This window comes from Eucalyptus grandis, chromosome 4, assembly GCF_016545825.1.
Source record: "Eucalyptus grandis isolate ANBG69807.140 chromosome 4, ASM1654582v1, whole genome shotgun sequence".
Classification (NCBI taxonomy): domain Eukaryota; kingdom Viridiplantae; phylum Streptophyta; class Magnoliopsida; order Myrtales; family Myrtaceae; genus Eucalyptus; species Eucalyptus grandis.
The window spans coordinates 3,910,509-3,937,576 of record NC_052615.1 but is presented as its reverse complement, the minus strand read 5'-3'; the positions used below and the strand labels follow the sequence as shown (position 1 = coordinate 3,937,576).

The 27,068-nt window shown below is 38.9% G+C and overlaps 1 protein-coding gene and 1 non-coding gene across 2 annotated transcripts; one reads left to right on the top strand and one right to left on the bottom strand.

Annotated features, from left to right (window-relative positions):
- Positions 1–896: 896 nt before the first annotated feature.
- On the top strand, positions 897–5,464 carry LOC104440711 (DNA-damage-repair/toleration protein DRT111, chloroplastic). Its single transcript, XM_010053660.3, is given in 4 exon segments — positions 897–1,255; positions 1,258–1,311; positions 1,314–1,975; positions 4,778–5,464. Coding segments are annotated over 4 exon segments (1,146 nt in total). The 5' UTR covers positions 897–1,119; the 3' UTR covers positions 5,072–5,464.
- Positions 5,465–8,287: 2,823 nt separating this feature from the next.
- On the bottom strand, positions 8,288–11,217 carry LOC104440710. The gene is made up of 3 exons (XR_005550319.1): positions 10,913–11,217; positions 9,425–9,498; positions 8,288–8,620 (listed from the first exon to the last, which is right to left on the bottom strand). It is a non-coding gene; the product is annotated as an uncharacterized LOC104440710 (transcript).
- Between the last annotated feature and the right edge of the window lie 15,851 nt (positions 11,218–27,068).

Genomic DNA, 27,068 nt, shown 5'->3' with positions numbered 1-27,068 from the left:
TTTTTGGCTAACACTGTATGCTCCATTTTTCCTTAATTTCATATACGTGGACGTCTGGTTGTGGATGCTAGAAAAATGGTGGGAGGGGGAAATACGTATGAGAATGAGATTTTCGTGTGTGAACTGGATATGATGGCCAATTACGTTATGGAGGGCTATTGCATAACTTTTAGGTGGTGCTAATGGTGGCGGAGGGCTGAGCTTGTAGGCAGTTGCCGAGTGAGCTACTGGCAATGGCGGTGTTCGAGTGTGGCAGCAATGGGTAAGCGTTGATGCCGGGGGCGTCGGCGGGGCAGATCCAGCAGTGGGTGGACTGCATTTTATTCCTTGCTTAACGGGGAGAGAGAGAGAGAGAGCAAGACGAAAGTGCTGAGGTGGACAATAAGTGGGCGCCACGGTGTAGGGATCGCCCATAAGTCAACAAAATGGATGTTGTCCATGTAGGCACGGTGTTTGTTCATTGCTTATAACGATGAGTGTTGGAAGGTAGATCGAGAATTAAAGAATCTGTTTAATGTGGTGACTAAGGCTTTCATTTTGTTAATATTTCATAATTTTTATATGTTTGAATATGAGTTTGATCAATAAATTGAAGCAAATGATAATCATCGAATATGATGATTTTCTATAATTATTAAATTAATAGCATAAGTAAAAGATTGGTAGACCCTAAAACTAATGTGGGGGCAGGTTTTTAGATACTTGTATACGCGAGGGAGGTTTGAGTATCCGCCAGGTTCCAGGTGGCTCACCCCTTGTTTGAGAGAGAGAGAGAGAGAGACGAAGAGCTGACGTGGCTGTGGTCGACAGGTAGACGCCACGTCGTACTGCATAATTTTGGGGGGCGAATCTGGAGGAATTTCAAGGACCAAAATCGAATTGCGGAAGCAAAGAAAAATAACAGGATTCGACAGATCTCTCTCGAACCACCACCACCAGCAGCAGAAGAAGGAACTCGCGATAAAAAAAAAAAAAAAAAACCCAAATCCTTCCCCCTCGTCGTCGTCGTCAATGGCGTCTTCTTCTTCGCCGCAACGCCATTCTTCTTGACCTTCCATCTCGCAGAGCAGCGCTCGCGCCCCCTAGAGAGAGAGAGAGAAAGAAGAGAGAGAGAGAGAGATGTTGGGGGGACTGTACGGGGACCTGCCGCCGCCTTCCTCCGCCGACGACGAGAACCCTAGCGGCGCCAACCCCGCCTCCACCGTCTGGTCCAGCAGCGCCAAGTTCGCCCCGCCCGCCCTCCGCAAGCCCTCCCTCGCCCCCAGACCATCCTCCGCCCCCCGCCCAAGCCCAAGCCCCCGCCTCCGGCCCCGCGCCGCCGCCCCCGAAGCCAGCCGCCGCGTCGCTTCCGCTTCCGCCGCCGCAGGATGACGCCGCGGCGGCGCAGCCCGCGCTGGTCGGGGTGACGTCGACGATCGTGGAGGAGTACGACCCCGCGAGGCCGAACGACTACGAGGAGTACCGGAGGGAGCGGAAGAAGAGGGCGGCGGAGGCGGAGCGGAGGAGGGAGCTGGAGAGGAGGAGGCAGGAGGAGGAGGAGGAGAGGGAGAGGAGGGAGAGGGAGGAGCGGGAGAGGGATCGGGAGAGGGACCGGAACATCTCGGGCGAGGAGGCGTGGAAGCGGCGGGCCGCGATGAGCGGGGCGGGGGCGCCGGCGCCGGCGCCGGCTCCGAGGTCGCCATCGCCGCCAGGGAGTGCGGACGGGTTCACCATTGGGAAGTCGGAGACGCCGGGGTTGGGCGTGGGCGCGGGGGGTCAGATGACGGCCGCACAGAGGATGATGGCGAAGATGGGTTGGAAGGAGGGGCAGGGGCTTGGGAAGCAGGAGCAGGGGATCACGACGCCGCTGATGGCGAAGAAGACGGATCGGAGGGCCGGAGTCATCGTGAATGCAAGTGAATCGAAGCCAGAGAAGAAGGTGAAGAGTGTCAATTTCAATGGCCAGCCGACTCGGGTTTTGATGCTCAGAAACATGGTCAGTGCTTCTACCTGCTTGTTCTATCAGTATCGATATGTCGACTTGATTGCTTCCTGAGGAAGATCATGATTTAGAATAATTTCCCACAGCTGCTATCCTTCCCTTCTCTTTTATGCTTGTGGATCTCTGTAGTAGTCCATGCTTATTCCGATATCTGCTTGCCATGATCAGTAATGTGAAGTTAACTCTGCATCTACTTTCATATTTGTTAAAATGAACGAACTTGTTTACTGGTCCGTTTGCAGTATAAGCTTATTAAGAGTCTCTTGCACAATTTACAACGAAGGTTTTGGTGCCTAATGGAGTCGCGTTGAAATTATGATGGCACATAATAAATATTTATGCTTTTTTTCTAAGTTTGTAGTTTAGCATCAAAGTACAGTGTGGATTTCAGTTACTTGCCTTTTGTTTGAGTGTAAAAAATTGTGCTAATGCGAAACTGAAGTAGGTGCATCAGAAGTGTGGCAACAAATTTTTTTTTAAGGAAACAATAGAGTAAATGGGTACCACAATCTTTGCCTAAAAACCAGGACCCGAACTCCTTTTCTAGTTCCACCCTTGTTTGTTTATATGCCTAGATACTGCCAATTGTGATAAGAACTTGCTGGTCCTTTGATTTTCTCAATGGGCTGATTCTATATTGCTGAAAAAGGGCATGCATAACCTGAGGCAAACTACACATTTTGTTATTTTGTGCACATGTTGGTGTTTGATTGCCCAACATTTTGTGCTGTAAAGCATTGCTAGCCTTGTTGCCCCTAATAGAATTTTCCCTTGAGCTTTAGTGGCATTCGACATTCACACAGGACTCAAAATACACTTCTCTGCTTCATCCATTATTACTTCTACTTGATAAGTGAGATATGCATCAATTTTATTGTCTTTTGCAAAATGGAGATATTGAAAGTGGTTACTTGTTGAGATTGCTTGATTTTTAGATATCGCGATGTTGTTGTTTGGATTCTGAGTATATTATGTAGCTGCGTTCCCAATGCCTGAACATTCAATCTGATAGTATACGCCCATATTTGGCGTTATTTAAGTTTATTTCCCAAGCAAAAAGAAGGATATAAGAGTATTTTATCAAATTTGATTCGATTTGATGCAGCCTTGGGGTTTGCTCATGGCAAATGCAAAGATCACAATCTTTTTCCCCGTTCTGATAAATTGGACTAGGTGATGTTGCAGGCAAATGCTTACATTTTTCTGGCATTTTCTTGTAAGCAAGAGCCCTTAGCCAATTTTTTAGAAGGAAGGGGCAGAAAATTAGGGAAGATCGAGTCTTTTATATTATTTAATGGACTCGATGCTTAGGCTTTCATTGAGTGAGCTTATTTTGATGTTGGTGAAGATTTGTTAGCATGGTTAGAGCTTCTCAGAAGTTTTCAGGAGCTTCTCAGAAGTTTTCAGGTGCTTCACAGGCCCTATTTAGTTTTGACACTTTGTTAACTTGTTGCATCTTGGTGACTTGTCGACTGTGGTAGGCCTTGTATGTGTAGGAATAGCGTAGGAGGTCATGCTACAGTGTTTAGAGTTGGAATGTTTAGTGCTGAGGGCAAGATACATACTCAGTTATTAGTAGAGATGGTGGACTTTTTTTTAATTTCCTGTAAGGATTGGTTTTGTGTTGATACTCTTGCTGTGCTGTTAACAATAAACTTCTTATACATGAATGTTTCTATCACCTTACTTCGCTTGTCAGATTTGTGTTTCTGTAGCAGCTTGCCACCCGATTCATTTTCTAATGGCTCCCCATCATCAGTTTATTGTATTTGTTTGGCCATTTTTCTTCTGTTGGATTCTGAACTGCATTCTCCCTTTTTTTTCTAATGTGGAGTAGTACAAGATGTGGTGGGAAAATTGAGTCGTCTGTTATGATTGTTTTTACAACTAGTTTCTTATACATTTACTACCATTTACATGAGTAGCTTTAGTCTTGCATCAGAAGATTGCTTTGGTGCACTTTCAAATATGAGATAGTGAGGATCTGCGTTTTATAAATATGGAACAAACTCAATCGTATGAATATAAGTTTTTCAATTTGGGAAAAGACTAATTTAATTGAGATATGTTGGATATCTTCCCGACGATAGTATTTGTTTTGAACAAATTAAACGAATAACCTAATTATTCTGGAAAGATGCAGAAATGTTTGCTTATCAAGCAAGAAAGTCCATTATAAAGTTCAAATTTTAGTAGCAAGAAGTTGCAGGATCTATTAGAAGGATAGTATTAAACTTTTAACTCTCGAGAGTACTCTATGGTGGTCTGATTATATGCTATTTGAACCAATGATCTGTGCATCACATTCTGGGATAGTTTGAGTTAGAAGCGTAGCCAAACTCATTTATATCTGGGGAGGCTATATACAGTAGACAGCAACTTTTTTAATTTATTTTGTGAACAGAAACGAGATAACTGTATCCAACACACCATGTAGCATGTGTATTAAGCAAATCGCAAGCTGCCAAGTTTTTGCCCCTGATGATTTATTTTATCACAGTAGAGCAATATTTATGTTCACTTTAGGTGCATTGCAAGAACTGCCTGTTGGCTTTTTGTATTTTAGTCCACCATTTTGGTTGATAGATGGAAAGGAAATCAAGTTTGGTTGTTGATGGTTCCCTGCAATGTGGGACAAGAAATCAAGTCCTGTTTTGTTGTTCTCTTCCGTTGGAGTGCTTTGCATGTGCCCTCTGATATTTTGCTTTGGTTGATATATGTGTTGGCATGTAATAGGTTTTCTATGACGTTATGAAGGAGAAAGTGGCTTACCCTAATGTTGTTTTCTTCTTGAAGGTGGGTCCTGGCGAGGTAGATGATGACCTAGAAGAGGAAGTCGCATCAGAGTGTGCAAAGTATGGCACTGTTACTAAGGTTCTTATATTTGAGATAACAGAACCAAACTTTCCCGCCGAGGAAGCAGTCCGGATTTTTGTGCAATTTGAGAGAGCGGAAGAAACAACCAAAGCACTTGTCGATCTCAATGGTCGGTACTTTGGGGGACGAGTGGTTCACGCAACCTTTTATGATGAAGAACGGTTCAGTAAGAACGAATTGGCTCCTATGCCAGGTGAAATACCTGGTTTCTAACAGGTAGCATTTTCCTTTTCTCAATGGCAGCCTTGTTAAGCCATTTAGGAAATGCCATGCCAGATTTAGAATTGGATGTTTATTAGGGGACATGGGAGTAAAAGGCTTAAACCATCACCATGACTTAGTATTTTTGGACGTCAATTTATATGTTTTGTGTCTGGGCAATGCGCGAGATTTTCTTGTAGTGGGGAAAGGTCGTTTGATGAGGGATTGATTATCATTTTGGTTGTCAAGCGTCACTTAAAAGACGTTGACCAAATATGATTTTCTTTTGAACCATCAATCTTGGGACTTTTTATGGGCACTTCTGTCGTACAGTCTGTCGTGCTCAAAAGCTTCATCGCTCTTTTTAATTGCAAATGGCACCTATTTCTGCAATTATGGTTCTAAGACTGGTACCTTCAATGGTCAGCTCACTTCTTTCGGATTTTTTCTCATTATCAAGAAAAGGTAACTGATCTTTATTCATTGGTAGATAGGAGGTTATATTGTAAATAGAAGCAGCATGTTTTGGATGGGTCCATGTTGGTAATGCTCAATAGTATCCTCTTCCTCTGCTTTAGATGTCAGAACAATTCGTTTGTCTATGGCTTCTTCTATTTTAACCTTTTTTTTGGGGGGGTGTGCTGTATCGCAAAACAGAGCAACTGGTGAAGGATGCAGTTGGTCATTAGGATGCAGTTGCTCATCCGGAAAGAAAAATGAAACATGATAGGAAATGAAGCTTTCCACAACCACATAGAGAAGGGAAAACAGCATCACTTCAGTATCCACTTGTCACGTGAAGAAGTAAAATTAGACATCACTAAGATTTGTGAAGTGGCTTCTCGACACTTCTTGTAGAACTAGCGAAAAGTCTCTGCAATGCGCGGTTCTGGAATTGATACACATTGTTATAGACGACTTGGATATCTTAATTCGGATGCGTTTCTGCATATTCTGCAATATGGTACTCCGTAAGGAGTACGTGAATCTTAATGATAAACTTGCATGGGCTCAAGAAATTAGCCTTAATGCGATTGAATTTCGTGAGTTTATTTCGATTTTACAATGTCTAGTATATTTTAAGTTTGAAGCAGATCTTGCTCATGAGACCCCACTGCTGATAGTCCGTTCATTATTGGGATTGATTTAAGAGACCAGTCGCATTTACGCTGTTAGCGATGTGCTCGTGTAATCAAATCTTGATCTGTGCCCCCATTATTCTTATCTCTCATGGATGAATTGAACAAATTTCATTGAGAATGCACATCCTAACACGCAAAACTGATCTCGGGTGAAATTATTTTCATGACTATGAATTCACACCAACCCACGTGGAGATGATCCCAATTATCGAATTGGGGAAATTCCGAGACTTGGTCTATATCTACTTGTCTTGGTAAATAACCGAATCGCGTAAGATAGCTGTATTCCAAATCGAACATATGTAATGTATCCTGGATTCCCTTCTTATAACGCTCATCATAAGTAAACATTAGACGAAAAGGTAAAAATTAAAAGAATTGCATGCGGATCGACCGCACCATCAGATAGAAAAACAGGGAGAATGTTGCCCCCTCAACGGAAAGGCTTTTGAGTTTTGTGCGTCACGACATTTGCATAGGAGTTACGAAAAGGGGCAAGAAGTTACAACCCGAGAGGCTACAGAAGTGCTCAGGGAGAGGGCGAGAAATTCGTGGAGGTGTCACATGTAGAGAAGGATCGCTGCGTGGGAGATTGTCGTTTTGGCCGGCTGATCGAACACGCAGGATACACTTGACGTGGCTACTGCGAGATCTTTTGTATTTTATTGCTCTTGATTCACTCAAAAGCCACAAAATGGCAATTGTAGAATAAGGATCACCCAAATTTTGATAAGAAAAAAATTGGCATAGAAAACAACACATTTACTTGTGTTGCGGTGCCAAAGGTGACATTGAAGTTCATGATGGAATCAAAAGTTCGGAAAGGACATTCCAGTTGGAGATGAAGATCCTTTGTTTTTATACCATGAAAACCATCGATGTATTCAATCACAAATTTCAGAACGAATGCCGTACTCACGTACTGATATTGTAATGATTGAAATACCATAGAAAGTACGAATGGAGACAGACAGAGGATCTCATCCACGAGTAGTCTCACCAAGGATTTTAACCCAGACACGAACTTTCAACGGTTTGCTCGTTTCAAGAAACTGGTACCACAAAGACTTTGGATTCAGGAGTAACCTCACATAGCGGTGTTGATGTACCAAAGGCAGCATGAGATACTAGATGCTTGAATATATCTTTCTGAAAAAGCAGGTTTTGGCAATGGGTTATGGCATTAGCTGATAAATTGTGCCAACTTGGACTAACTTACGCAGACTAGTCGAGCCAACTCACCCGCTGTTAGTGGTCTAGGTAGAAAACCACGGAAAAACCATGTCTTACAATTTTGGACGACAATTTCCTTCTGAATTTGACTACTGACTCACAGAAATAGCTTCACAAGTACATGAGCTGATGTGGGAATTGGCAGGAGACTAAAAATATGTCCTAACAGAGAAGTCTCTATCAGACTTCTATTTAGTAAGGCATTGAGCCTCTTCAGAAATACCAAAGATGATTGAATTTTGTCTTTACATCCTCCAAGGTAATTCAATAAACTATTACTAACTCCATATCCTCGAATAAACGATCATTTTGAGACTTCAGACATTGGAGTGCCACTCTAAGTGCTGGCTCAGGAGTCATCTTGTCCTCTACTTAAAAACTCAAATCTAACATCCCCATATACTTTTAACATATACTCTCGTGCAGACCATAGCGATGGGCAAAGTCATGCTCAAATGACATGAACATTATCTTACTGGTCCCCAACCTGTCTTTTACTCCTACTTGACAAATAAAACCTGATCTCCTATGATGGGATCTTGAACATATTGAAAAGCTAAAGAAAAGAGTGTAACAGTCTCTGATCCAGAATACACAATGCAACCAGCCTAACAATGGAAGGCATCCGTGTGCAATACATTGAAAGAAAGATCAACCAATGACTTAATGCATCATCCTTCACTGCAGCGGTTTTTACCAGTACCACTTGCGCCTCATGTCTCATTCACTTACATCAATCACGAAAGAGGTTTTAACAAAGCACAGGCACATGCAAGTTTTGCCCTGAATTATCTACAGGAATCTGAGCGTCTGCAATTATTCATCCACGGCAACTAGACTATTAGTTTGTGGATGGCCAATCCAACCTAGTCAACGCATTTGGCCAAAGAAAAAACTCCACTCACCATTGATGTTGCCTAAATAATTCGGTAACATGAATTAAAAAAGCATCAAGCGGACTACAACTTGCACTACTCCAGCCAAAAAGAAACGCTTGTACTACAGGCTCTTAAACAAAGTGAAAAATCATCTAAAGAACATCAGGCAACATCTTGCTTTGTGAGTATACCGCTAAAGGTAATTAACATAGTACACCTGGCAAGATGGTTCACGAGTTCTGCCCATCTTCCCTTCCTCTATCCCCACTGCAGCAATAAAATGAGGCAGCTTGACACGACCACATACCCTAGAACAAAGAGAGGCATATTATGCAATTGAAGATATATATCAAGATATTTCCAAGTTTAGTAACATGTGGACTTCCATGTTTGACTTTTAAGCCAGCACAAATGGTACAAATATAACAAGTAAAGAGTTTAGTAAATAAGAAGTTAAAAATACAACCAACGCGTGGGATATACTCTCTGAGGTTGTGCATTGGTGGTGGTCAAGTCTCCCTCACCAGCAGTCTATCACAGCTAAAAGTAAAACACAACTTTGAATAAATTGTGTTGTATCTAATAAACTAAACTGAAAAGATGTTTGGCTGATACAACGAGATAGGCGGATTTATTCAAGAGCAAGAGCTCAACTCCCTACACCTCCCAAGACTTGACTGAAGAAGGTTATTGATTCAACGGTAGAACCACAACCGAATGGAAGACTTGGCTGAAGCAGGTTATTGATTCAACGGTATAACCACAACCGGGTGGAAGCTCCCCCCAAAAAAAAAAACAACCTTCTGTCTCTCCCTATCTCCCTCCAGTGGTGATTCTGAACCATAAAGTTGTAGACATAGAATGCTAGAGAGTTAAAAAGCTCAGATATTATATATGTAAATTCTTGCTTCAACAGTTCAGTCCTAATGAAAGTGATTTAGAAAACAACTCAAGTTGCAAAGCACTGCATCAAAGTCACAAAAATGACTCTAAATAGAAAATGCAATTGTTTTTCTTGAATATTTTCCCATCGTTATTTCATTTAATAACTTAGCTCAAATTGTCACACTCAATTAGATTTGGGATATAAATAATGATGTGAAGATACTTACGTGCACCGAATTATCACTGGAACAGGTTTCAGAGCCTTGGGTCCATTCCTTATACCTTTCTTGTGGCGGGAAACCTGCATTATTGGATAGAAGCTAGTTATAACCCAAACTCCATCAGAACCAGTATGTCCAAATCACTGATCATCGATAAACACATTTGTTCACAGATTTGCATTATGGTCAAGAATGAACCTAATGTAGGACAGAGAAGCTCGTAGGCGGGCTAAAAACATTTATTTTAAGGCACAATGAGGTGTAGGACATCAAATTAATCTAGGCGTTAAAGCAATATTCGCAAGAAAAACGAGAGCATCGAGATAAGGTGAGATAGATTTTAGCATGTCAAAGTTTCTACCCCACAGAACATTTCCCTACACTGACTAGATTAAAGTTCAGGCCACACTGTCAAAACCAGGAGAATGGATTTTCCAAAGGTTAAACAAGTGACATAGTATACAAGTACCATATGAACACAATGCACTCTCTAAGCTACCTTTCTTTCTCTGTTCTTGATGGTCAGTATAGTGGATCCTCATGATAGGTTGTTTACCTCCAATATGAAAGCCCCTTTGAGAAGTTGGAGTGAGATCTTATTTCCAAGACGTTATGGGACATAGACAGTGCCCGTCAAAATAACATTGTGAAAAATTGGAATGCAATGAATCCATTGACCATCTTGTGATTACATGTAAACAAATCGACCATCTATAGCAAGAATGATTAATGATAAGAGAACAACTATCAATAAAAACTCAAGCCATCAAAGAATACCACCACACGCCTACATCTTTCTTGGCATCCAATGCATTCTTGCTGCACCTAGTACTAAAAGAAAATTTTCAATTTCTCCTTTCTGCTTATCTATCGACGTCATCTTTTACCTGGCAAGAAAAGCCAAATGATCATAACACATCCACAAAAAAGCAAAAGAAAATGAACTTTTGATCTGAAAAGCATCCTTGCTAAGTTCAGCGTTTTAGCACCTACTTATTAATCAGGCCATATCACATCCACTTTTCCTATCACTGATATAACCTTCCTAATGCAAATTTATTGAAATTCCCATTTCACCGGCCAAAATGAACCCGATAACTACCATCCCAATCGCAAAACGGATGATAATGACACGGACGGCTCAATAACATTTATCCCCCGAGGAGCTGCAGCTTTTAATCATCATGAAACAAAATGTATCTATGGATCATGGGAATCTCTATTTCAAGAAGAACAACTTTCACAAGCTTAACAGCAACATAACACCATTAAAATTCACCAAAAAAAAAAAAAAAAAAAAGATTCGAACAAACGGTCCCCAAATTCAAGTTACGGCCAAACTACAGTCACCAACAAATTTTCTTGAAAAAAGAAAGAGAATGAAATATGAAGAAAGCAAAACCAGAGTCAAGAACCAAGAACACTACCCATACACAAAACCCCTTTAAAACCCATCGACCCAACAAAGCTCTCGTCACCAGAAAAGCCAAATACCTTCTTCTTCGGGACGGCCATGAGCTCCATGGGCCCTCCCACGCCGAAGCTCGGGAAATCGATCCCGACGCGGCCGTCCTCCGGCAACCGACCGTGCTCGGGCAAGACCGGCGGCGGAGACGCGACGGCGGGCGCCACGAGGTCGTTCGAGGGCGCGGGTCGGGCCAAGGCGTGGAACCCGCGGCTGAGCCCCAGCATTGAGCCGCCGCCGCAGCCGCCGCCGCCGCCGCCGGCGACGATCCTTTGAACCACCCTGTGCGACGCCATCGACGAAGCTTTTTTTCTTCCTCTGCGAGTAGCCTCAGCGAAATGGAGCAGCGAACAGAGCTTTTTTATTAAGACCCAGATGGTCGTTCCGGGTCGGGTGGGCCCAGGGCCGGAGCCCAAACCGGCCCGTTACTTTTTCTTCCCCCGGCCCATGTGATACAAACGATCTATGAGTTCTCAATTAAGGTGATTCCTGAACTTTAGCTAATGTGATTCTTAAATTTTTAATTTATTTAATATAGTTCTTGAACTTTTGGTATTGTTCAATTTAGTCTCTAAGTTATATGAAATGTTCAACATTATCCCTTGTCTTAAATTAATGAAAGGGCTTCATTGAATATTTTTATATAGCTTAGGGACTACATTGAACGTTACCAAAATTTTATGGACCATACTGAACAAATTAAAAGTTCAAAGGCCACATTGAACATTAGGCGAAAGTTTTGAAACTATGTTAAACAAATTAAAAGTTCATAGACTAAATTCCACATTGGGTCAAAGTTTAAAGACCATTTGTGCCATTATCCTCATATAAATTTAGGTTAAGGCTTGGCCATTCGTGTTGTTAACGTGTCATAATTTTATTTGTAGTTCACGTTTGTCACATTGGCCAAATAGATTGTGGTTTTAAATTGACAAGACAAATGATTGGCTTACGATGAAAACGTAATTGAAATACATGTCACTATAATATATAGGTTAAATATATAGTGCAATGTCATATTCGATTTTCAAGTAAAGTCGGACCGGGCCTATGGAGAAATTTTTTTGCAAAATTCCCTTCCACAAGGGCGAGCCTATTAGGATCACTTGCCAACAGTAAAATTGAGGGCGAACATTTCCTTTGGTTATAGCAAGTTAACTAAAGCAATCGCCAAAAATAAAAGAAATAGTAAGATAATTGACCAGATAACAATAGTACATTTTCGGGGTTCTACCTAAATTTTTTATGTTTGGTTATAAGGTAACCTCACTAGACAGAAGGAAACTTGTGCTTTTGAGTTGGGGCCACCTTACTCGTCGATAATTCAGGTGGGCTGACAGGACTGCGTTTCTTATTTTAATGTGCTAGTGCTCACACACCCAATTCCCTCCAAGTTCATCTCTATATATTTTGTCTTCCCGGAGGATGGAATAACCTCCAAGTGTTTTACATCCCATAAATTTTGAGGTCCATTTTGAAATAGGATGACCCATTTAAGGACTTACTTTGGCCCAAAGATATTGCGTATTGTTAGCATTACCAAAGATATTTTCATTATCTAGGCAAGATAATGATCCAATCACTATGTTGAGAAGGCCTTTATGCAAAGGGCCTCGAGCCTTGAAGGGTTAACATCATGAAGTTATAAATTCCAAAGTAAGATGAAGAAGAGTGGATGTGAGAGGAAGAGTGAGCGATTCTAGTGGTGGGTACTCAGCGACAGGTTAGGAGTGTCGAGTCATTTGTTGCGAAGAGTTTCTCTGCGATTCACCGGTGAGATCAATAAAAATGTTGAAGTTGAGATTTTCAGAAGTCCTCCCAAAGGAGTGAAATGATTGGGTAAGAGGATCGGAAAGATTGGCTAATGGGATCATGTCACATGGCAATCTTAATACACGAAACTAAAGGTAGATAGGCTGCCCTGTGTTAGGGGGAACATGCCAATCATAAACTACCATGTGTATAGGAAGACACTAGCTGGCATTAAGGATGAGTATGGTTCCAAGTAGAATCATGAACGGGTCCAACTCTCGATTACTTTTTTTTTCCTTGGTTCTCAAGGTGACCGAACCGGGAATCTACAAAACCCTAAAACAGAAATTGAGAGTTCACATTGATGAGGCTTGGCTGCCACAGTCACGGGAAGAAAAAGAAGAAGAAGAGGAGCAACGAAAGCGGACCAAGCCAGCTTGTCTGGCGCACTCGAAGTACTGAGTGATGGGGAGCTCCTTTGTGCAAAATCCAGTTCCCAAACGCCAGAATTTGTCCTTCCTTTCGTGATAATTCTCCTCAGCTGTTGCACCGAACACAACAAAAAAGAAACTTTAGACTAAAAAATAAACAAAACTTGGAGACAGAGACATAACAGGAGTCAAATGATAAAAACTAACTTTTTTTTTTTTGTTGGGCTGGAGGAATCACCTCAGCCGGTAGCCAAAGCGTAAACCCCCAGGTGACACGTACGTAAATGGAAGGAACCACTACCCTCGGCGTCACATTTAAGTCGCCTAGCGCCTTCTTGGGTTTCAAACTCCTCTCTTCTGGCTAAGGATCATTGAGAGCTCTTATCCAGTAGAGTCACCGGAGCCGGTCCATACCACACAACCCAGCAAAAGAAGCCAGTGAGAGAGAGAGAGAGAGAGAGAGAGTTGGGAATAGAGAGAAAAAAACGAGCTGATCTTTCCGTTTCTTATTTCTTTTTCTTTAGGCTTTTGGTGATTTTTCAATAGATTGTGAAAAGGGTTGAGCGCAAAAAGCTTAAAAGGGAAGTTGTCTTGGGATTGCCCAGAACCTCCTGAGGCTCCAAACTCAAACCTAGCTATGAGTTTTGAAAGCAGAGAATTTAGAGAGCAAAATTAGTGGATCTTGAAGTTGAAGCTCAGATCTCCATTTAAAGGCTACACAGCAGCAATTTATGGATTGTTTATTTTATTTTACATGTTTATCTTTTATGAATTATTGCTATTGATAAACAAGAAATTTTCATTTTTGGTGTTGTGTTCACTTTCATCTTGCATAACAAAAAATGAAAAAAAAAAAATGGCTGCATCTCAAGTAGACCATAGAATTTGTGGCAGGATGGTTCCAATTTCCAGGGTATGCAAGATAAGTATTAGATTCTAAAAAATGAGAAACTGGCTCTAACGGGTCACTAGAACTTGAAATTGCTCACCCTTTAAAGACATCAAATCTCATTTGAAAGGATTAGAGAATAGGCTAAGCCATAACGAGCCTCGCTTCAAACTCACCAACTCAAAACTCTTAAAAAGATTCCAAACCAACAAAATAACATAGAATCCTGCCATCAATCCCTGCAAATTTTGCATGCTACAATGTTCGCGTGAAGTAAATCAACAGTAAATCCCTTAAAATGACATTTATTAGTAAACTCAGGAAATTATACAAACAAAAAACATATATTTATCGTTCATAGATATGAAATGACAAAGTTAAGCTTCAACATTTTGCCCCTTACGTGACAATTCTTTGAGGTATACAAAAAGAAGTGAAATGCATAGAGAAGAATGCATAAAGAAATAAATAAGATAACTTCTACAAGTAAAAACCGATAACAAATCCCTAACAATGGCACTTGTAAGTAAATTCAGGATTTTGTTAATCAAATAATGTATTTAAGATACATTAATATGAAGGAAGAAATATACGTACTACGCAGCAACAACCAATCGCATGGAACATCGTGTCTAGAGTGACAATTAGAGATAATTACTAAAAAAGTCCTTAACCAATTTGATTTGTTCTAATTCAATTTTAAACCTTTTAACTATACCAATTGGTTTGAAATATTTTCCAAATTTGCCAATTGATTCTATTTAGCCAATTTTGACTGAAAATCACTAACATGAATGCTAGTCGTTTCAAGTGCCATAGAATGTTCGACATGAATATTTTTTTAAATTTTTTTGTTTTTGAATTTCTTCTCTTGGCTTTTTTTTTGGGGGGAGGGGGTTGAGTTCTGGCAAGGGTCACCGACTAACCATCACAAAGGCATCGCGGCCCTCACCAGCCAAAGCGAGGGCACATGGGCCCTCGCCCACTTTTGGTGAGGGCCATGATGCCCTCACTAGATCTAGGTCAAGCAAGGGCTAGTTGGTAATCTTAATCGGCCCTCAACCCACAAAAAAATGAAGTAAAGAAAAGAAAAAAATCATAGAAATATATATAATTTAAAAAATTATTTTTAAGGTTTAGTAGCATCGATCGCGTCCATGAAAGACAACCAACATTAACATAGATGATTTCTAGTCAAAGTTGGCTAGATGGATTCAATTGGTATAACATAAAAAAGTTTAGGATTAGCATAATTAAAAAGTTTATGACTAAATTGGTACAAATATAATAAGTAACATTTTTTGGTAATATCCCTATGACTATTACTTTTAACTTTTTGTTTCTTTTTTTTTTTAACGCACTCTCACTATAACCATTTATTTAATCTTTAATATGTAAGGTTTCATGACCTAAAATTCGTGAATATCACCGAAAATTTCAAATTAGTATACCCATACCGCACTTATCTCAAATTAATTTTCGCTCACAAAAAAATCTTAAATTAGTATATCCGTGCCACATACTTGTGATTTGAGATTTTGTGACACAATAATCAGTTTAATGTAAATGTGGCACAAAGGTACGATTTGGAATTCTTTGTAAATAAAAAATTAGCTTGGGATAAATGAGATACAAATACACTAGTTTGGAATTTTTTTAGATATAAGAATTAGTTTGGGTAAATGTAGTATTGTTGTACTAGTTTTAAAATTTTAGTGATATTTAATCTTTAAAATATTGACAGATAGGTCTCCACAAAAGTTTTCTAATTTATTAGATTTGAAAAATAAAAAGGAAGTTATCGTTGACTTTCAAAAGTAAAGTCCCGTGCCCAACAAATATAATTTAATGTCATTGGGGGCAATAGCTTCATGGCTCGAATCCCCTCAGTAGTAATTATAAGGGGCAAAGACTAGCCAACCATTCCACTTTTGTGATTCCACCACTTATTAACTCACGTTTTCCACACATCTGATCATCTTTGTCATCTTCTACCAGAAGAACATCATCTCTTCATCCAATTCGTCAAGGAATCCAGAGAGAGAGAGAGAGAGAGAGTCATCCTCTTATCGATGGATGGAGGAAGATGAAATGAAAGGAATAAGAGAAAAAGGTCAAAAGGGTGCACTTATTTCGTTGACCACTTTGAATTCAGAAGGAAAAGACACTGGCTCAAAGAACGAGACGTACAGGACATGACAAACAACGTTGCCTCAAAGATCAAGAATGTCTGTCTAAGAAAATTCAAAAAAATCGGCGTTGCTCTCTTTCTCTTTTCTTTTTCTTACTTTGCTCTCCAAATTCAACTACTTAATCATTTGTTGCAACCATAAATTTGTCTTCTTTTAGGAATTCTTTTCTTTTGCCAACCACTTAAAAGGACTTTGAATGATGCCTTTTCAATCCTCTACAGCATGAGAATTTGAGTCGTTTATCCTTATATCGCTCTTTAACTACCAATAAATATATAATTAGATAGGACCGCTCAATTCTCTATAAAATAATAAATTGAAATTTTCTTTGAAGGTTAGACAAGTGAAAGTCAAAAGGGCCTTTCATGTTGGGTCTCATGATATGCCCGGTTTAATATGAGAAGAAAAATAGTTGAAATCGGAAAAGGGTTCGTCAAAGTCAAGAAATCATGTGTGGATTTAAATGAATTTTAAAAAGATTAATATTGAAACTTACGAGATTGACGATTGGATATATTGCCCTTTAATAAATGTTTGGGAAATAATTCAATAATTAACTTATTGCAGATTTAATTACACTACTTGTATTTAAGCTGGCCGGGATTTTTGCCCTCGTGCCCTGAATTTCTATTAGAAATTTTCTATTTGACCTTCCCAAAGGAGTTTTTGATGTATAAGATAATTCTGTTAAAGATTCAACGATATTAATTGACATAAAATGTGCTCAAATTACTATCAACGTATTTAAATTCAATAGGAACCAGGATCACATAACTTGACATTAGGCGCAAGGACTTGTTGGTAGTTCAACAAACAAAATTCACCTGAAAGCTAGACATTTTCTGCTTATTAGTGATAGAATTTTTTTAAAGTGAAAAGACTAATGTATGAAAGAAGAAATGAATGAAATAAAATCATTTCGAACCTTGACATTTTTTTCCTTCTCAACTTGTAAAAAAATTTATCCGGTTTTTTTTGTTTAGTCCAGTTGCCTAATCGTAAGCATCACGTAACTCAATTGGCTAGACATATCTCGACAGAAATTGCATTAAGAGACAAAGGATATGTGATTAAGCACTTTTGATGATGAGCAACATAAATGCGTGTTTTCTGGGGCATGATAAACGGGTTTCCTTGGCATTTAGGGTGAAGTTGAATTGAGTTACTCACGAGAAATCAGTGCTTGATTGGGTGATTGCTCGAGATACATTCACCTATTTTAAAATCAATTTTAATGTCCAACTATTTAATATCTTGTCAAGTCGACCTCACGTCTAAGATACTTGAATGTCTTGTCAATTCGTAGCTTGACAAGCTCACGAGCTTGATTAAGCTTCTATTATTTTTACGAAATTATTTAAAAGCTAAAAAGGACATAAACTCCTTACAATTACATAATCGAGCTCATTAAACTTGACCCGGACTTTATTTTTAGCTTAATTATGGTCAAGTTCAATTAAATCGAGCAGGAAAGTGATAACAAATCGAGACTTGAGTTTCAAGCAATGAGTTTGCAATTTGACTCGGCTTCATTTCCGAAAGCATAGGGCCATGCAAAATGGCCCTTGCTATCATTTAATTACAATATGCTCTATTTTAAATTGAAAACAGTGAGAATCAAAGTCATGGGTGGTGGTGGTTTAGTGTTACGGGCTGTCATTCCATAAACGTGGGGCGACAAAGTCGAACTGTCTTGAGATAGTAGTGCGGATACCTGGCCTTTGAGCCTAGGTCCCTGGCGGCCAGGTATTCAGATTTTGTGCCTGAGTCACTAGCGTCCGAGTCCGAGTTCATCGGCTCAGATCCCTCCCTTGAGGCCAGGGTCAAGACCTAGATGCCCGTATTTGGGTCCGTGGTGCCCTTCTTCGAGTACCCACCTCCTGCATCCAAGTCTCCATTGCCCAAGGCTAGGCCCACAAAGGTCAACCTCGAACCCCAGTGTCAATGCCAAAGTCCTTGGCGGTCATGCCCGAGACCCAAATGCCTGTGCCCGTGTCCCTGGCGGCCGTGGTTAGTACCTAGCTCTCATCCTTATGTCACAACTCCACAAAGGTTGAGCCCAAGTCTCTCGAAGCTTGGCCCAAGACCTTAGCGCTTGTGCTCTTGGCTCCTATGCCTATGTCACTAATGCTTAGGCTTGAGTCCATCAAAGCCGGGCTTAGGCACATTGTATCCATGCTCGGGTTTGTAGTGGTTGGGTCTGAGAATTCCCAACGACCGAGTATCTATTATATCACATGAATAATGCACATCTCTTTAAAAAAAAAAAGATTAAGTTTTCTTTTCAAACGATAAAAACAATTTCCAATTCATTTTCATATTTTAACCAAACATTAGAAAATATTGTTATTTTTGTAGAAAAAAATACCTACAATATCAAATTTTCTACAAAACAAACAAAGCCTGTATCGTCAAATGCAACTTTTTTACTATCATTAATTGGATAAGATCTCAGTAACTTTGCTTGATAATGTTACCTCTTACACTAAAATGTCCTCGTGCTTTGGGTCGTAAACCGCCAAAGCAGCGATGGTCATGACAATAGTTGCACTGACGAGCCTCGCCGGTCCTTGGCGCACCCGGGCCGCCGCTAACGCACCCATGCCTCCAACCCCGAGCTCCCTTTGCCACTATCCCGCAGGGACCGACAATGGAGAGGGAGGCGTCATTTTGCAATGAGGGACGGAGCTGGCGGCATCGGGCTGTGGCGTGGCACGGAAGTCGCGGTCGTGATCGAAGGTGTTGTTCGCCTTGCGGTTGGCCACAGCACATGGTCGGAGTGATTGGGCGCTTGTGCAAGATGGTCCCAGGAGCAAAATGGCAAAGTAGAAAGAGGGGAACGTGGGAAAGGAAAGAGAAAAGGAAAAGGAAAAAAAAATTATATATATATATATATATATATATATATTTATCTAATTTGAAACGTCCAACTTGCTTGTTGCTGATGTGTCCAGATCATAAGGGAGTGCATTTATCTAGTGTTAAAAGAGTGCTAACTTTAGAGGATCTCGATTCTAATTAATTGCACTCAAATGTTGGGACCTTATTTATGCACCGACGAATTTGTAGTGAAGTTGATTACTCCAATCAATTAGCTTACAAATTCTGATTATAAGTGTAAGAATAATTGTGTCCCACGTATTGATAGATTATATATAAACAGTCTAGTTCTCTCTCCACCAAACATAACAAAGTTGTATTCTACCTTTCATCGGATAAATTACATTAAAACTAAAGTCGGTTAAAGGAGAGAAATCAAATTTATTCATTTCTCTTATCTCTGCAACAATTTTTCTTAAAGTTACTGTTATGTATAAATCATATATCTTCACTCCTCTTGTTGCGAAAAAAAAAAAAGATCTAAGATACTTTAATTTAGATTTTCTGCATTAAAATTATGTTATTGCTAACAATAAGAGCTCCCAAGTTGGATCTTCCAGAGCCTTCAGATTTATACCAAACATTATTCATCGCACTTTCTCTCACTCAAAAAATGTCGGCTGACATGGGAAAAGCAAGACGTCGGCAAAACCATATCAAATATATAGTTGGGACAAGAACCCTCTACTCCATCCAGTGCCTCTATTCATGGTACATCAACAAATCTCAATCATTGTTACGTTAATCATAAATTTCATCACTTCATGCGGATTATTGTTTTGGATCCTCATTCTTTTTAATCGGTGAGCCAGAGGATGATAACTAGGAGCCACAAGCAGAAAAATAAACAAGAGAGCTTGAAGCTTTTGGACGTTAATTAATCCAAAAGCTTAAATAAACTTCAGAAAGCGGATTCCTGATGTGGACACAACCACCACTATAAAAAAGCATGTTCATGCTTCCAAATTAGCATGAACATCTTTTCACATAGATTAATACACATGCATGTTGACCGACTAATTACAAGGAGCGATGCATGCATGGTTGATGTTGTCGAGTTGACGTTGACTCGACGACATTAGTCCTAAAAAAAAAGTCTTCCTTGCCAATAAAATCTCCCTTCTTTTTTCACCCTTTTGCTTTTTTCCCTAAGGCTTAGACCAATGGAATTCGCAAACTTTAGTGCGACTCCTCATGTTGTAGGTAGGATATATGATATGGAGTGCCATCATTGGTACCAAAAGAGACCAAGATCTGCCCTGGGCATGAGCATCCCATGAAGGCATCAATAGCTAGTGTTTCTCCTTTTGTTTGAGTATCAACAGTATTTAGAAGGCTAGGGTTTTTGTTCTTTTCCTTATTAATGGCCACCTTTACACCTCCTATCATGCATGAGAGAGAGAGAGAGAGAGAGAGAGAGAGAGAGAGAGAGAGATGTAAAATGGAAGCAAAGGCAACGTAATCAAGGGTGACAAAAGTGGAGGGTGGGGTTCACTTAATTTTTGAATCGAGAGATGTGGGGAGTTCATCTTTTGGTGCATGACAAGAAGAAAAAAACAATGGGGTCTCGATCTCAATCCTCCACCCAAGGGGGCTGTTCGGGTCCCTCTCTTTGAAAAGTACTCACACATTTTTCTTTTATTTTTGCAAGATCACGCAATCTGAGATTGGGGGGAGCATGCACACTTATTGAGTTTGGCCTGCGCCTGTGCATGGTGGGGAACTCTACTCGGAAAAAGTTTTTTTCCCTATGAAATAGAGTCAAAACATGGATAGGTGTATGAGAATAATAGAAGACTCTTATCATCTTCGTTCATGGACTTGTGTAAAGCGTGGATCCTCTACGCTTAGGAGGGTAAATATATTTTCTAAATCTATCCCTAAAAAGTTAATATATTAGACTGCAATAATTTAATTGGTCAACGTATCGTCTAATAAAACAAACCCGTCATCTCAGAGCTACAATTTGTCCAAGCTCTCTTGACTCGATGATTACTCATTGCTCTCACCAAATCGAGTATGGGCCTATATGTTTCCACGAACCATTTGCTTACTAAAGAGAGCTCGTTCTAATACCATTTGTATAGTCTAGCCCGTTTCACATAAGTCAAGTCTCTAAAAGGAATTCTTTAAGTAACCACAAAGTTGATGACAATTTGAGAATGGATCTTACTTATGAATAATATCATAAGGCCTCATCCATCCGATATTGAACTTGGAGTTCTACACACAGATTGGAGGTCACGCATTTTAGCAATTTAGAATGTGCTGATGTGTACAATATTTAATAAAGTAAATTACGATGTGGATTTTCCTCCTTAAACTTAGATGTTCCAATCATACAAAAGACTCTAATGAAATAGGCTACTGGTTATACGATAGATAGAATAAATGACAATATCAGACATATTCGAGGTTCATGTACTTGTTCGAGGATATAGTTCGCATGCCAGGTAATACAAGATTGATTATTGTGACATTTGTCATCTGTTAAGATAACACAAGCGTTTGTTCATAGGCATGCTCTTTATTACATGCAGGGAAAGGAATTTTACTACTTGTTGATCAAGGCAAGCGTGTGTATAAATCCTTCTCTAACTTAAGATATAGCACGGCATCACTTAAATATGATATTGAAATAGACCATGTAAACTTATGTAGTCTTTCGATAAAAGAAAAAAAAAACTTATGTAGTCTAAAGAATTTTTTTGCTAGACTTTCTAATATAGTAATAAAATCTAATTCCGCTTGGTTAGACTTTTTTTCGTGGAGAAATGACACGGGGTATGCTTTAACTATCAAGATGTTACATAGGTTAAAAAAAATTTCATTCGCTTTGTTTTTTGCAAATTCCTACTCTATGACATAGTTTTACTAAAACGTGGCAGCAGCAATGCTGCGGAAAAAGTTAAATTTTCTACATAGGACATTTTCCAGCTAACAGATTATTCGAACATCATTATCTTTATTCTAAAGAAGAGTATTTTTATTAAAATTTAATCATACATCCTAAAAGTTAGAATCAATCATACTATTTGACAATAATATTATAGTATTCCAATTTCTCGTCCTAATTTGATTTTCATATAACAAACTCGTAAATGTTATGTTAGTTTATTGATTTGAAAAACAAAATCAAATTTGAAGTACGCTTTCATGCTTAAAATATAAGTTGAAAATGAAAAGGATATTCACTAATTAGATTAAAGATAATAAAGAGGAAAAAGGGAGAAAACTAAGCTATATAAAATCTTATGATTGTTTGGGGATAAAAAGGACAAAATTTTATTAAATATGACAAACGAAAAAAAGAAGAAAGAAACAGTGGAGGAGCTAGAGTTGGGAGTCGAGCCCTCGACTTGGCATATAGAAAATTGGCTTAATTCCTTTGACCAAACCCTCAAATTTAGGTCTAATTTCAATTTTTCTTGAACTTCCTTTTGTCTAAAAATAAAATAAAATTCACCATAGCCTTCAATCTGCCCTTACATCCAAAAATAGTCACTAATTTCTTCAAATTATCAACATTAAAGCCAGCTAGATTCATTATCAAGATCTATGTCTTCACCAATACTCTCATCTTTATATGGAACAATAACAATCTCCCAATATTGATAAGTTTGAAGAACTGGTGACAACTATTGGATGTGGGGTAGATTTAAAGCTAGAGTGAAAATTGGTTATTTCTGGTAGACAAGAAAAAGTTCATGATAATATTGAGATTAGACCTAAAAGGGTGTTTTTTTAGGGAATTACGTCATAGGAAATTAGTATCAATTAGTGGGTTGGATAATCAATCTTTGCTCGATACACGATGCTTTGTGGTGATCGCTTGGATGCTAGTAGAATATTTTAGTATTTTCCAAGATTGTGTGTTCATTGTGACTGTCAAATTATTAAAACCGACCGTCGATAAGAATTTCCTGTGCATGCTAGTGACAACACCTTTTGAGAGAGAGAGAGAGAGAGAGAGAGAGAGAGAGGGGTCATGATAGTAACATTGAGAAGGCAGACAGGAGGAAACACCGAGTGAGCCTGTGTGGCCATTGACTCGCCCTTGTTCTCCATCATGAGCCCTCACTTGATTACAGGCATATGCAGAGAGAGAGAGAGAGAGAGATTGACTTTTTTGGATGCACAATGTTTGACTTTTTCTTGACTTTTTTTTGGCCCCTTTTGAAGAGTGAAACAGTGTCGAAAGCATCCAAGGCATTTGCTACAGAGAAAAGAGAGTGCGAGACGTTGTAAATCTGTGTTGGGTCGCACTTTCTTCTTTTGAACTTTTCATGAGTGAGAAAGGTCCCGATGTGAGCCCAAGCAGGAAGAGACAAGGCTCATGGTAATTTAAACGTGTGATCTAATTTAAATGCTTTTAAACAAGAACTCAATGTCAACATATTAATAAGGTAAGAGAAAATCATTTCCCATGCGAAACATTACTCCTAGTTAGGTAAGTAGGATCTTAGTTTAGTGGACATATACCATAATTAATTAGTCATAGTGACTATGTGTGTGCTTTGAGGAAAAAAACGCATCATTAATGAATCTTTTCAAGGCTAGCGAACTTGGTCGTGCCATTTGAACCGTGGACAAGGAAAATCTTGCAAGGGCTTGGATTGTGGCAATTTAAACTTGCAATTTAATTTAAATGCTTTTAAAAGAGAAGTCAATATCAACAAATTCAAAAGAAAAGAGAAAATCATTTCCCAAGCGAAACATTATTCCTAATTAGGTACTTTGTTTCTTAGTTTAGTGGACAAATACCGTACTTAATTAGTCAAGGTGACTAGGTGTGTGCTTTAAGGAAAAGATGCATCTTTCATGAACATTTTGGAGGCTTGCGAAGCGTCCTAGAATCTTGGTTGTACCATTTGGATTGTAGATGAGGAAAATCTTACCCGGGTTTGGATGAGTCCATGATGACACATTTGCACGCCGAAATTGGAATTTTTTGGAATTTGTCGATGAAATGATGTGATACGTTATTGTTGGTGCTAAAATAGACCGCTGGCTTCAATAATCATACATCGAGTACGCCATCAACCACCAAGACAATTTAGTGTAGAAAAGCCATAATATCTATCGCATAAATACTCTCGAAAAGAATCTGACCCTAGATCTTGAATTATGGCCAAGTATTAGATCGAGAATCTTGGACGTACCATCTCATATCGGAAATATTACGCCTCATGGATTTGTCCAACTCCAAGATATTATACGAATTACTCGTGGACGAAGTTATTTACATATCTGATCGCAAGAAGTAACATGCCTTTAATTGGAGAATGATTTTCAGAATCCGTAAGTCACCGATTAGAGGTATAATGAGAGCGACCGAGGATATTGGAAAATATAGCTTATTTATCGTCCTTATTGTTGGACCCAAAACCCGTTCAATAATCAAGTTGAACACGATGGTAAAGTTTAACGTTGGGCAAAAACTACCAAAAATCCTAAACTATAACTACTCTGACACATTTATCATATACTTTTTCCGCAGCACGGAAAATAAAAAACTTTATCCTTATTGTTGGACCTAGACACAACATGTTCAATAATCAAGTTGAACAAAATGGTAAGTTTAACATTGGGCAAAAGTTACCAAAAATTCTAAACTATACCCACTCTGACACATTTACCCTATACTTTTTTCCGTAACACCAAAAATAAAAAACTCCGTCCTTCTTGTTGGACTTAGACACCACACGTTCAATAATCAAGTTGAACAAAATGGTAAGTTTAACACTGGGCAAAAGCCATAAAAAATCCTAAATTATACCCACTCAAAAACATTTACCCTATACTTTTTTCCGTGACACCAAAAATCCAAAACTCGTACCTATGTGACACATTTACCCTTTGCAAAATTCTATCAATGAGAACCATTAAAACTTTGTCTACATGGAAGCCAAAAAGCAAAAAAATGTTGATATGGCGCCCATGTGGCTTAAATGAGATAAGAATCACATTATTTTGGTTGAAATATCATTTAACGGAACCTTGAATGGTAACTGTGTCACATAAATACAAGTTTTGGATAAATGTGTCACAATAGATATTATTTGGAATTTTTAGTGTCACAAAAAAATCTTCGAGGGAAATGTGTCACGATAAGTATAGTTTGAAGTTGTTTAGGCTTCTTCCCTTAAAGATTTGACTTCTTAAGTATAAAGATAAACTATTACCGATGTGTATAAATTTATTTGAATATCTCATTTTCACACTAATAATAGTTAATCACTTACTTGATCAAGTATGTATCTGGATATCACAAATTGAATTAATTAATTCATTTTTTACTTACAAATGGGGTTAATCTATCTAGGATATGGAACAATTAGATGCAAGCCAAATAACTTGTGTACATTTCATGTACACATATTGTTTTTCACTTAATTGAAGCTTTAGAGAAGCAACTCAATGAAATTACAGCAAAGTGGGAGATTCTAGTAAAGAAGCCATCTAGTCAATAACTCAGCAAATTGAGAAACTATGGATGTAAGAAGAGATAAATTGGCGTATGGGATTAGAAATCAATTGGTTGAAGTGGGAAGATAGAATTATGAAGTATTTTCGTGCCACAACCACGCAAATTTCTATGCTGAAGACTGTTGAGCAGAATTTGTGCCATGAGCCTAACTTGTTAGGGCATCACACTCTAGACTTCTTTCAGACACTTCACAGTATTGTGGGAATAATGGCTTTCCAACCAAATACTAAACCAACGCCCTTATATAGTTTTTGAGTTATGAATGAAGCCCGACAACTCCAGTGACTTTGGAGGAGGTGAAAAGGCTGTATTTCATGTGGGAGATGGAGTTAATGGCAATTTTATCAACACCACCGAGAGGGCATTTAGTTGGATGTGTTTCAAATGGTTAAAAGCTTTTTTGACATAGGTAACATCAATCCCCATTTGAATGAGACCTATATTTTGAGATAGCTAGTATAAGCACCTAGAGGGGGGTGAATAGGTGCACAAACAAATTCTCGAGATACGGAAGGCAATCGATAGAAAGGAAAATACGATCAAAGTAAAGTAAAGGTTAGGGAAGAGAAAATTGAACACAAGATATATAGTGGTTCGGCTTATTCCAAGCCTACGTCCACTCTTCCGCACCGACAAACCACTATTTGGATTTCACTATGAACAAAAGAGAAGTTACAAGCCATGACTTTTCCTTGATTCCACAATATAGATGTTCTACCACACTTCCTCAAGGTTTCTCACGAATATAGACTCTCTTTTGTTTACACGATTTTGCTCAACAAATGAATTGACTAAGAACAAAGAGCTTCAGACTTTGGAATTCTTCTATCGTGCACTCTCTCGAACAACTGGAACGTCTTCCTTATATACTCTTTCATGCCATCATACCTGTTGGCACTTACCAAAGGAATTCCTCCAATCTACCCGTTGGACGGAATCAATTAGGAAGATCATTGAGCTATTAAAGGAATATGTCGATAGCCCATCAATCCTGTTCGCCCATACAATCAGGATCTCGGTTTCCATAAATAGAACATTCCAAGTATACTTTGTCAATCATCGGATCCTTAATCTTTGAATCAATTATGATCAAACAAAGGATTCCGTTATGTCATATCCAGCCAAGAGATCTTCTCCAGTCGATAAGGTCACATCCTTAATGAAACATCAAGTTCTGGATAGCCTTTCTTCAACGGATTAGAAATTGTCAATGAGGATAGACTTTGAGTCTTGAGTCTGGCTGTCCAGAGGTCTTCAGACTTTAAATAGCAGAGTCTGCAAGCCTTCATACTAGACTGATGGAAACGTTTTGTCAACTTTAAAACACTTCAAGAGGATTTCTCCAACATATTTTACTCATACCTAAAGTCCAAAATCTAGAGACTCTGAACAATTTTAGACCTATCAACTTAAGCCACTTCGATTACAAAATGAGTTCTAAGGTTATAATATATGGCCTTCAACCTTGGCTTTTTGAAATAAATACCAATAAGCAAAGCTGCTTTATTAATAAAGACAAATTCAAAAAAACATTCTATTTGTTCAAAAAGT